At 38.1% G+C, this 10944-nt stretch overlaps 1 protein-coding gene across 5 annotated transcripts; it reads right to left on the reverse strand.

Moving 5' to 3' along the window:
• Positions 1–322: 322 nt before the first annotated feature.
• Positions 323–7075, reverse strand: LOC130814543 (CRM-domain containing factor CFM3A, chloroplastic/mitochondrial-like). Of its 5 annotated transcripts, none has more exons than XM_057680645.1 (12): positions 6633–7075; positions 5955–6026; positions 4292–5285; positions 3284–3761; positions 3049–3179; positions 2537–2887; positions 1938–2094; positions 1563–1855; positions 1405–1464; positions 1203–1298; positions 752–838; positions 323–646 (listed from the first exon to the last, which is right to left on the reverse strand). In XM_057680645.1, exons 3-12 carry the CDS (start codon positions 5261–5263, stop codon positions 623–625), a joined length of 2649 nt encoding a protein of 882 aa, XP_057536628.1. In that variant the 5' UTR covers positions 5264–5285; positions 5955–6026; positions 6633–7075; the 3' UTR covers positions 323–622. The 5 variants fall into 5 exon arrangements, with proteins under 5 accessions (XP_057536628.1, XP_057536638.1, XP_057536652.1 ...); XM_057680655.1 differs by having other exon boundaries at positions 6615–7075; XM_057680669.1 differs by having other exon boundaries at positions 323–631; positions 5955–7075.
• Between the last annotated feature and the right edge of the window lie 3869 nt (positions 7076–10944).

Below are 10944 nucleotides of genomic sequence, written 5' to 3' on the forward strand. Positions count from 1 at the left end.
TAGTGGGGCAGAAGTGAGTTGCGTGAAAATGAAATTAGATTTTATTTTTTATTATGTTTTATCCTCAAAATATAAGTCATATATTTGGCAACGACCTTGTTCTTGCAATACCTAATAACACTTTATCACAATAGGGAAATAAAATAACAACTAATTAGCAACAACATTTATTTTTTGCAACGATTTATTTTCTGCTAACAATTTTTTTTTTAAGTCGTTGCCAAAGCTTGTTGCTAAAAATTAATTTTCTTATAGTGGAGTAACAACGAGGTATAACATGAATATATAAATACTCCATAATGGAAAATTAGTAAAAAAAAAATCAGGTTGAAAATTAAATTTATTTGAGCTCATTGTAATATTTACAAGTACAGTTACAAGCTGGTAACCAGCACAAGCTCGGCAGCTCCTATGCTGGTGCTGCTTTGCCACGGTTCATTCTTCACTTTCTGAGTCTCATATGCATCATCTTCTACTGATGGTTGATCCTCTGTAATGCGGGTTGCTTTTGCAGAGCAGATACGAATCATAATGGTCTTGCACTCCCTTAACCGCATAGCAAAAGTGAAAACCGGACGCTTCTCCTTGTAATAAGTGCACTTCAGATAGTTATGCCCATCGTCTATTCTTCCTGTGAAGCATCACACTAATAGTAACGTAAACTTGCAATGTAGTTACAAAGGAACATTACCCGAAATAATAAAACCTTACTTCAAATTCAAAGGGGATTCAAGTAGTCCTTCACATTTACCTTAACAAGCACCGATACACCATAACTCTCGGCTTCATCCTCATCATCTTCATCGCTGTAGGATGTTAGGTATGCCTCATCTTCTTCCTAAAGGATTATCACAGTCAACAAAGGAGATAAAGTAGCAGTAAATGATAATATTTTTAATTTTGATGTGTAGGGTAAAGTTTAAGCTTTTAAATTTCAGCTCGTCTTGTATGAGACTGTCTCACAATGAGACAGACCCATATAATTAGCCCATTTTAGTTTTTGTGTCCATGAATGTAATGATGTAACCCATAGGCTTTCTCGTTGGGCTTCGTCTGGGATCATGATGAAGTGTGGTTGGGGAAAAGTCCTTTGTCGATCAATGACATTGTACTTTCGGATTCCTTTTCTTAATCTATTCTAGCCCACATTTCACATCTAGAAAAATTAATAGTAAAATGGACGAGAGAAGGAAAGAATTAACCTCCAAATCCTCATCTTCGGTAGAATAAGCCGCGTCTAATCTATCATAAAATTCTGCATCATTATGTTCTTTCTCTTGCATGATATCCATGTGTTCCTAATACGGTTAAGAAAGAGTGAGCCCCGTTTGGAGCAAAAAAAAGAAGACATGTAAAAGTAGATGATGTAAATCCGGATGATGCTAATTGCACATAAGGCCTTACAATTTCAGATCGTACTTTCTCCACATTCCGCTGTAACTGTGCAATATGCTTCAAAAGAGCCTGCGATTTAACAACAATAAAGATTATAAGTAATTTAAAACTTGCCAGCTCTTTATACTCCGACTTGGTATTAAAAAATAATTCAAACAGAAAAGTACCTCACGCCTTTGCAGCTCAATGGAACGTGCTAAAGCCTTTCTTTTAGTCAAGAGATTCTTCGGTCTCAGTGTAGAAGGACGCTGATATTCTTTTCCGCGAAATACAATGATAGCATAACCTTTCGAGATTTTGTCGACTGAAACCAAGATGCCGCCACTCTCAGCTTCAAGTGCTAGAGCAATATTTTTAACTTCTTCGAAATTCTTTGCCTTTAAGATGATTTTAACAAGCTCACGGTACTTCCAGTGCAAATGCATGTTCTCAACTGTACCGTCAAAAACACCCCGTCTACCTGAAACACAAACATTGCAACCAAAAATATTAGCTAATATCGCCAAATCCATGTAAGACAATTTTATCACAATGACTCATACCAAGAAGTAGAAATGCTTTCATCCTCAACCCAAGCTTTCTAAACATAAACCTCTCTTCATCAGTAATACTTTCAGGATCTAGCTGTTTATCTGCAGGTTCCAAGAATTCTTCTACTTTCGACAATGTGCTTTCTGCTTTCAGCAGCTTCCTTTCAGCCTGACAGTAAAGTTTTGTGATTGGTCATGCAAGTTATTTTCTTAGTCAAAGACATGTAATCCAACATGAGGCAGCGATGGTAATCAATGATTGAGCAGAGATAAATATTGAGTGAGAACGACACTTTCTAAAGGAGAAAAAAAAGATACTATTGCAACTGAGAATCTAAGTTAACGCATGGTTACGCGTAGAGGTGTTCATTCGGATCATCGGGTTGATTTCGAGTTAAGTGTTTCGGGTCGGTTTGAAATCAGTTTTATGTCCATATTGTTTTTTCACATAATTGTAAATCATTTTTTAAGTCGGCTCAAATTGGATTTGGTTACAAAGTCGGGCAAATTTCGGTTCATCGGGTCTATGGACACCTCTAGTTACACATGCTTGTGTGTCTAAAGAGAGAAGCTACTTTTCGACCAAGTTAAAAGAAAGTCAAGGAGCATACAAACGCAAGCTTCCTTTCTAGTTTCCTGACAAGGTTGGCATGCCTCATTACTTCTGCTTGTCTAAGCACCTTTTCTGCTTCCTGATCATCAATCTTCTTCCCCCACTTACTATTTGCATCCAAAGTTTCGAAGAGTGTACCAGCAGTTCTATGATGTTCTCTAGTCTCAACAGAAGGTACAAATGAGCCTGAGGCACTTGTTCGTGCCTGCTCTTCTTCATCTTGAAGGTCCCTTACCATTTTCTCCCTATGTAGTAAAATTTTAGTGACATCTGATGATAAGAAGTCCTTGCCCCTGTAAAATACGAGAAAGTCCTTGTTTCTTGACAGCAGTACTCCTCCCGTCAATCTCTGCATCAAATTACAAGAGAATATAAAATATGTAGAAGGGAAAAACAATTGAACAATTTCACACAGCATATGTCGTAAAGCCAATAGATTCAACAAAAATGTGATGCAATGACACATCAATTACAAAGGAAAAATCATAGAAATCAATATGCATAGTGTACCTTGAGCTCCTCGGTCATTTTCTCACTTGTAGTAAGCTGAACGCCACGCTTGAGTGCTACTTTCGCAATCGAACTTCTTTCCCATAACTTGACAATGGCGGTTGCCAAACCCTCTAGTTGCCTACTTCTTCCTGAAGACAAGACCTCACTACAATGTTAAACAGAAAACTAAGAAGCATCCACCAGATAAAAGTATTAGAATATGAGCATCGAGCAGGTAGAAGAGCAAGTATACCGAGAGCAAAATGAGGAGGAAGTGTTCTAGCAATCCTTCTTAATGACGTAGCCTCCTTCATTCCAAGAGTGCGCCTCGCTCCATAGGGCAGTAATCTAAATGGTGGCTGGTAGCCAGGAACTACATTCGGGAGCAAATCGGCATCCACAGGTAATGGGTTGTCACCTGGCCAATCCACATATCTGGGCCCAAGATCAGATAATAACTTGTCTATTTCATCCTCATAATTTACATCGGTCAAAGATTCAGAACTTTCTTTAACATCACAAGTTTTCTGAAGACTCTCTTCAGTGGAATGTTTACTGCCAGAAGTATCATCTTGTGAAGGATTTCGTATATTTTCACGTAACAAATGGCCAGTAACCTGAGTTCCATTTTTCTTTTTCTTAAAAGATTTCCCAGAAACTCCGTAGCTCACTCCTCGATATAAAGCAACAGAAGTTCCTGACCTCCAAATAACGAGACCTCCTGTTTTTCTCTGGATTGCAGATGGATAATGACGTCAAAAAAATTTACGGGAAACAAAAAGAATTACAAACAATAATTATGAGAAGTTCAAAAGAAATGCAATGAGAAAGGACATTATTTATAGATCACCCAATTTCAAAAAAAATCTTTGCTCCGCCCCTGGTTATATGCTACAAGAGAAGATTCACAACAATGTATCCTCTTCAACAAAAAAACATTTCCACATCTAGAAAGCTCCCCAGATCAAACACAATTGTCTACACTACATGTCATTACTCGTTGCCCTAATAAGAAGTGGCTTCCACCTGGGCAGGCTTTGAGGGGTCGGATGTACTACCCTTATCCTTTTACTAACAAAGAAGTTTTCGAGTAATCCTTGATTACAAAAGTGATCTACATAAGAATTGCATAGATGACATTTTAAATTTTATTTTGTTATTAGAGAAGCTTCAGCTAACCAGAGAAATAGTGATATGAACTAAATCACATAGCAATAACTTCCATGGAAAGCAAAGTAGGCAGAAGACATGAGATGCAAACCTCAAGAATCTCATGCATTCGCTTCATATTTAGTGCAGGCGGGCCCTCTACTTTTAGTCTCACTACTTCTGAGGATTTCCATTTCTCATGAATAGCATCCACAACTGTTTGTGTAACGCCTGAGCCACCAATCTTCACTTTTTGCTTTGTTTTTAAAGTCAAATGTTTCAGCCTGCTCAGCTCAGACTCTGGTAGAGTAAGCTCGGCCATATAAGTCCTGCTTCTCATTTTCACAGAATTTTTGGCTTCCTCTAATTTTGAAGCAGGCTTTTCCCACGGAAAACGAACTTCCTCTTCACCACTGAATACTTTATCTAATCCTAGTGAGAAATCTTCAGAGAACCCACCACGTGTATTAGGGAGCATCCCTTCTTCTACGTAAAATATATCCTCAACCGACCCTTTCTCAATCGGCCTCTCTTGGTTACCATCGTTTTCATTAGCATCATCCATATAACCAAACTTCTTCAATTTCTCTACAATCCTGTCCATTGTACTTCCACCAGAAGGAGTATTAGATGAATCATTACTTGAACTGAATGAATTTAACACATTATCCCTGCTTCTATAATTGAATGCCAATCGAGTTGGTTTGGGGGAATTTTTTTGGCGGCTTTCCTTCCACTTCTCTATCCAAGCACTTGATGAATGCCCATCAATTCTATTTGACTTAGAAACTGATGTTTGTCGATAATTTCCGTTGAGCTTATTTGAATGAGAATATGATGATTGGCTAAAGGAGTCCTGACTTTTATCCTTTCTGTGTGGAAGGCCCAAATTCTGAGGTTGGTCCTGCTCGTTGATTGAACACGACAAAATAGCACTTTGGGTAGAGAAGTAGTTGCAGTTCCTGAAAGAACTGGAGTAACTGTACCTAACTAGAGACATGGGAACACCTTGAAATTTGGTGAGTGAATCCTGGTATGAGTAAAACCTTGTTGGGCATAGTTGACAATTCTGAACACTGGACATCCTCTTGAGCGCTGAAGAAAATCTATCGAATGTAACAAAACTTCAGAAGAAATACTAAAATGCTTAACAACTGAAGCTTAATACAATGACTTCATCCAGTTCATTATTAGTATGCAGCAACGAGCCAACGACAATAAAAATTGCTGATACTCAAGCTCCAAAGACCACTACATTAATAAGATAAGGGTGACAAAGCTGAGGCAACATTAAAATATCAAAATATTGAACAAAGACGACAAGCATATATAAATCAAGCACATTATAACACTCGATTCTCCTAAAAAATAAGAACACCAACTAAAGCAATGTGTTTAGCTACACAATTAAGAAGGATCGGAAAGGAAGGGAAATCGAGGAGGGGAGGGGACGAGAAGAAAAACAGGTGAGTTTTCCTTTCTAATCTGTCAGTTATGTTTGTGGCTCATAATCTCTTTGCTCGTTTGATGTTGTGGAGTATTTGTGCTTGGGATAAAGGATCTTAGTAAGCTCAAGATCAGTGTTGCTGCCCCCCCCCCCCCCCCCAAACAAAAAGATTCTTCCTTTACGTTGCTAAGAGAAAACACAATAACCATATTGATTAATTCAATATAAACCCAGGAAATTCAGATACAAACAGCAATAATAGAGTAGTACTTCATGTAAAATAACCAAGAAAGGCTCGAACTTAAGAATTGGGAATTGAAAAAGATACCTCAGCAAAGAACTAGAGGTCAATGACGCAAAGCACCCCACACCACATGGATATTGATTGATATTTAGAAAACTGCAGAAAGGAAGAATAGATATAGTAATTGTCAGTGGTAATGGAAGAAAGAAGTGTTCTGATTTTTTGGGGTACAAGGAAAGTTGAGTTTTGTTGTTGTTTTTTCCCTCTTCCTATCCGATTTTTTCCTAGGCTGGATTAATTCGGAGAACAGGGGTGCCAATCTGGGTTGCACTAAAACGGACACAGACACGGACACGACACGGGTACGGGAAAACGCCAACTTAAAAATGATGGACACGGGGACACGAAAATGGTAATATAATAAATATATCAAATTAAAGATATTTCATTTTATTTTAAAGTCTTTAATTTCGACGTTAGAGTTATCAAATCAAATTTTAAAATGATCAATTATATATAAAGTAATTAATTAAATGATCAGTTATTATTTTGTAGAATAAATTAATAAAAGTTTTCAATTTTAATCTAAAAGTAATTTTTCTTAAAGCTTTCTATTTTCACATTAAAAAATTGAATTAACGCCTTAAAATGATCAATTAAATTACCAATTAAAACTAAAAGAAATCAATTTTAACTTAAAAGACATCAAAATATATCAATAATAACTAGAATCGGGAGATTAGCTTATTTCTAGAATGATACTATAAGTCGAAGTTGAGCCCTGTTGGTGTCAGAATTTCAACAAATTGGCGATCTTCCCGCTAATTCGACGCCATTTTAGCCCACTGCAGTAATATCAAGTCTTTCACGAGTCGCAATGTCAGCAGAACAAGAAATTTCTTCTGATTCCTCTTCAATTCTCCTTCCTATTCGACGATGCCTTGAATCCTTCTCCAAGGTTCCATTGATTTTTAGGGATTCTTTGATTGGATTCGAACAACCCACAACCCACAGTGAAATTAGTCAGCAGCAGTTGCAGCACCGACTTCGAGTGTTTGTCTGTGATGGAGGAGCAGCTGTCGGTGGCGGTGGCGCGGTGGTGGTGGAGGAAGAGGTGTAGAAGTTTTTAGGGTTAGAGGAGTGAGAGGTTGAGACTTGAGAGCAAGAGAGGGAATTGCAATTGAGAGGGAAATGGAATTCGAGAACCTTCTGCCTGCTGTAGTACTCAGTTTTCAATTTTTTATTTTTTTTATTTTTTTTATTTTTTTTTTAAATAGCACACGTGTCCTTGCCGTGTCCCTTGCCGTGTCCGTGCCGTGTCCTTGCCGTGTCCACGTGTCCGAAAAAATATTAAAATATTGGACACTTCATTTGGCGTGTCGGACACGGATTTTCGCGTGTCCGTCGCGTGTCCGTGTCCGACACGTGTCTGACACGCGACACGCGAGTTGACTGTCGTGTCCGTATTTCGCAGGTGGCAAATAGGGATGATGATTTAGTCCGAATCCGATCCTAGTTCGACTCGATCCGAGGAAAATAATCCGATTCGAGTCCGAAGAAAAGGTTATCCGACTTCACGATCCGAATCCGAGTTAGAGGCGGACCGAAGTTGGACCTTATTAAAAATCCGACACTCCGACCCTGAAGGAAATCCGACTTTGAATTTGATATTTTAACCCAATATTTTGTTTCCGTTAAAACTCTGGACGTGACTAATTCAAGCTCTCTCTCATATTAATTGTAATTTTTGATTTTGAAAAACTACTTGATATTTTTATTTAGATCAATCAATCAAAATATGAAAAATCAAATCAGGAGAATTAAAATACGCCAAATCAAAATGCGAGAAAATTTTGTTAGATTGTTGTATTATAAATATTTCTCATGTTAAACTTGAATTCAAAGTACATATTTTTTTGTTAAATTGTATTTGAAAAATATATTTTGTTGACTTCGTATGCTTTAAATCATTAGTACAATATGACAATGATAAAGTTTGATAATAATCCGACCCCATATCCGACTCCGTTGGAGGTCCGAGAGTCCGAATCGGGGCAAACTTGGAGTATGCATAATCCAAATCCGAGTGGAGGTGGACTGAAAAAAAAGTTCGACTAAAATCCGGAGCAAAGTCGGAGTATGTATAATCCGAGCCGAGTCCGACCCATTGCCATCCCTAGTGGCAAATGGGGAGGTACCGGGCTGGGCTGGGTTGGGGAAATTTAGCTGAAGCGAGTTTACCAGATTTGAAGCCTTAGCAAGGTGTTACATGTGCTCGTGAGTTACTCGACATTAGTTTTGAGTTCGGTAATTGGTATTAACTCGAGTTCTATTACCTAGTGATGAATAATCTGTGTTAGTATGATATTGTCTGCTTTGGTCTAGTTTGCACGGATTTATTTTTGAGGACATTTTTTAAATGTCTTATATTAATTTGGAGTTGGATTATGCACCAAGATTGGGTCCTCCGGACTCCTAATCTTGCACACAATCAGTCCTCTCAATTACGTGGAGGATGATTGACTCAAAATCACACAAAACAACCACCAATCACTCCAAGAAACCAATTCTTGGTTTTCAGGCCAGCCTTGGTCAACCTCTGATTTGGCTTCACTCACCAACGAGAAATGACCCCACACACCCTCCCTCGAGTTTCACTCAAATAAGGGAAGATGACACTCTAAATTTTTCCACAATTAAAGTGTAGAAGATGTTCCACACGTTCTTGCAAAGCTGAGATCGTAATGACAAACACACACAAAGAGAGGAATGTAACTTTGAGGAATGAATGAAGAGAACTCTTATTAATCACTAAAACTGAGTCCATATACATGAGAGGCAACCTATATTTATAGGCTTCTAACTACCTAACGGCTAGTACATCACGTGCATTACATCAAGCTTTTAAAAACACAAAAATCAGAAACATAAACCAAGTCAGAATATTAATTCTGATTTTCAGCCTCGACCTGCTGACCGGGGGACCTTGCACGTGGATTTCTGAGAGTTGTGTGAACCTTTAATGGGGTTCTTGACCCTTGATGGCTAGCTCCAAGTGCCAAGATTTCATTCCTATAGTAGTTCAGATCCTTGGTGTCCAGGTTTGAGTTCCACATGCATTGCAAGGTAGGCTGCTCGTCAGTTTTGTCCGTGTGCTGATTTACACTGATCAGTGACTGGGCCACCTTGTGCTTGTATCCTCGTGAGTTGTGTGCATCACAATCATGGTTCTTGGGCCTTGATGGCTTGTTCCATGTATAGAGATGACGTCCCCATGCTTGGACAGATCCAGTTCTTCCTTGGTCAAGGCGTGGTTCGTGCTGCAAGGTGAGGTGGTCAGCGGGTGTCTTATGGTGCTGAACCATTGCTGCTACTGTGTTGTTCTTTGTATGATGGCCTTGCTTCATTGTGTGATCTTCATCCTTAGGAGTTGAGTGAGCTTGAGGTGCATCTTCATCAGTTTGTACTGAACCATGGGCTAAGGTATGTTTGAGGTTAGGCACACATGGTTCAATACGTATAGGTTCATAATCTCTTTCTTATTTTTCCCATGTGAGACTTGGAATGCACACTTTACAAAGGTGCTAATGATCATATTTCAAATTAGGTCGGACCGTCGGAATATCATTAATTTTTAAAATTAAATTGACCTTTTCGCTATGGAACAAAAACCTTTACTTATTAATAAATAGGGCATATATGTTGAGGTGAGTAACCTTAGTTGATTTAAAATCCTTTCATTATCAAGAATTGATGTGAAGAAATAAAGGACACCGTTGATGTATATATTATGATTCATGAATTAACCATCCTAAGAATATATTCAGTGCGCTATAAAAGTGGCCACAGCCCACCATTTTCTTTATACTTTCCCCATTGATGGATAATGATATAAGGCCTATATATAAGTAATGTTTAGACAATTCAGTTCATCAAACAACCCATGTAAAATAAGCCTAGAAATGGAGTACTATCAAAACTATAGGCCATACGCGAACGAAGATCAGTTAGACAGTAGTGTGACTCAAATAGAGTACAATGAGTTCGACTATGAAAAGTCGAGCCATGGAAAGGTGAAGGAGAGTCGTCATACAGAGATCGAGTTTTCTGAGCAGAAAAACTACATAGACTATGGCACGTTAAGGGGGGATCAAGCGCGGCCAGCACAGGGTAGACACAGTCTGCAGCCTGCTAATGCTTGGCGCCGTGGCCATGCTAAGTGCAAGAGGTGCACAGGCTGATAGATCAGAAACTTTAGTCTAAAATTTGTGTGATAAATTGGTTTGTTATAAATAAAACTAAGCTATGTTGTATGGGATTATGAAGCAACATAATTCATATTTGTGATCTGTCAAGAAAACAATCTATAGGTTGTTTTTTGTTTTTGTTGTAATGTCTTTCGAGTTCATCAATAACCGTTTTATGTTTAAGTTGTAGATCAAAAGTTGATAGAGTCGTAGAATATTTGTTAGTGATAATTTCACCCGTTAATTTGTTTTGGTCGTTTATGCAGCCAACTTTATATTGTTGTTTCGTGTTTGTAACAAGCAATGACATCTTCTGAAATTGTATTTTCTAATCCATTTGGGAATTTCATGTCATGGTGATAACTAGCAAAACTAAGACATGATTTGATTAGTGGTTTACCTGAAACGGAGTCTTGTGGTTTATAATAAGTCAAATTGATCAACCTTTAATAAATCATCTTTTTTTCCTTGAAAATCATACAATTTGAAAGAAGATGATCATTAATTGTGAGCTACTAAACGTGCAAGAAAACAATGTTTGTTATTAGTAGTAGGTAAAGTGCGGTCCATCAAGAGCGAGCATGCCCTTATAAGTTTGCTTTCCACTATCCACTATGCCACCTTTACCATAAAGAGATGCCAACATTTGCTTATAATGTACTATTGTAAAATAATAAGTGATAATCATCATCATCATAATAATTAATACCTAGCTAATATCCTGCTCGAGAGCAGGGTTTGGATGAGGAAAGGTAACAGACAATTCATACCCGTACTCCCTTCACAAGGAGAACAAGAGGAAAGTGGTCGATTTTACCCCAAACAGA

The sequence above is a fragment of the Amaranthus tricolor genome, chromosome 1 (assembly GCF_026212465.1).
Source record: "Amaranthus tricolor cultivar Red isolate AtriRed21 chromosome 1, ASM2621246v1, whole genome shotgun sequence".
NCBI classification, from domain to species: Eukaryota; Viridiplantae; Streptophyta; class Magnoliopsida; order Caryophyllales; family Amaranthaceae; genus Amaranthus; species Amaranthus tricolor.

Bases quoted from the DNA above. Each gene is read 5' to 3' on its own strand.
- LOC130814543 (XM_057680645.1), bottom strand. From the start codon at position 5,263: ATGTCCAGTGTTCAGAATTGTCAACTATGCCCAACAAGGTTTTACTCA. The intron at 3,762-4,291 runs GTTTGCATCTCA...TCTGCAATCCAG, and splicing joins GAATGCATGAGATTCTTGAG to AGAAAAACAGGAGGTCTCGT. The intron at 1,465-1,562 runs GTACTTTTCTGT...GTTAAATCGCAG, and splicing joins TTGAGCTGCAAAGGCGTGAG to GCTCTTTTGAAGCATATTGC.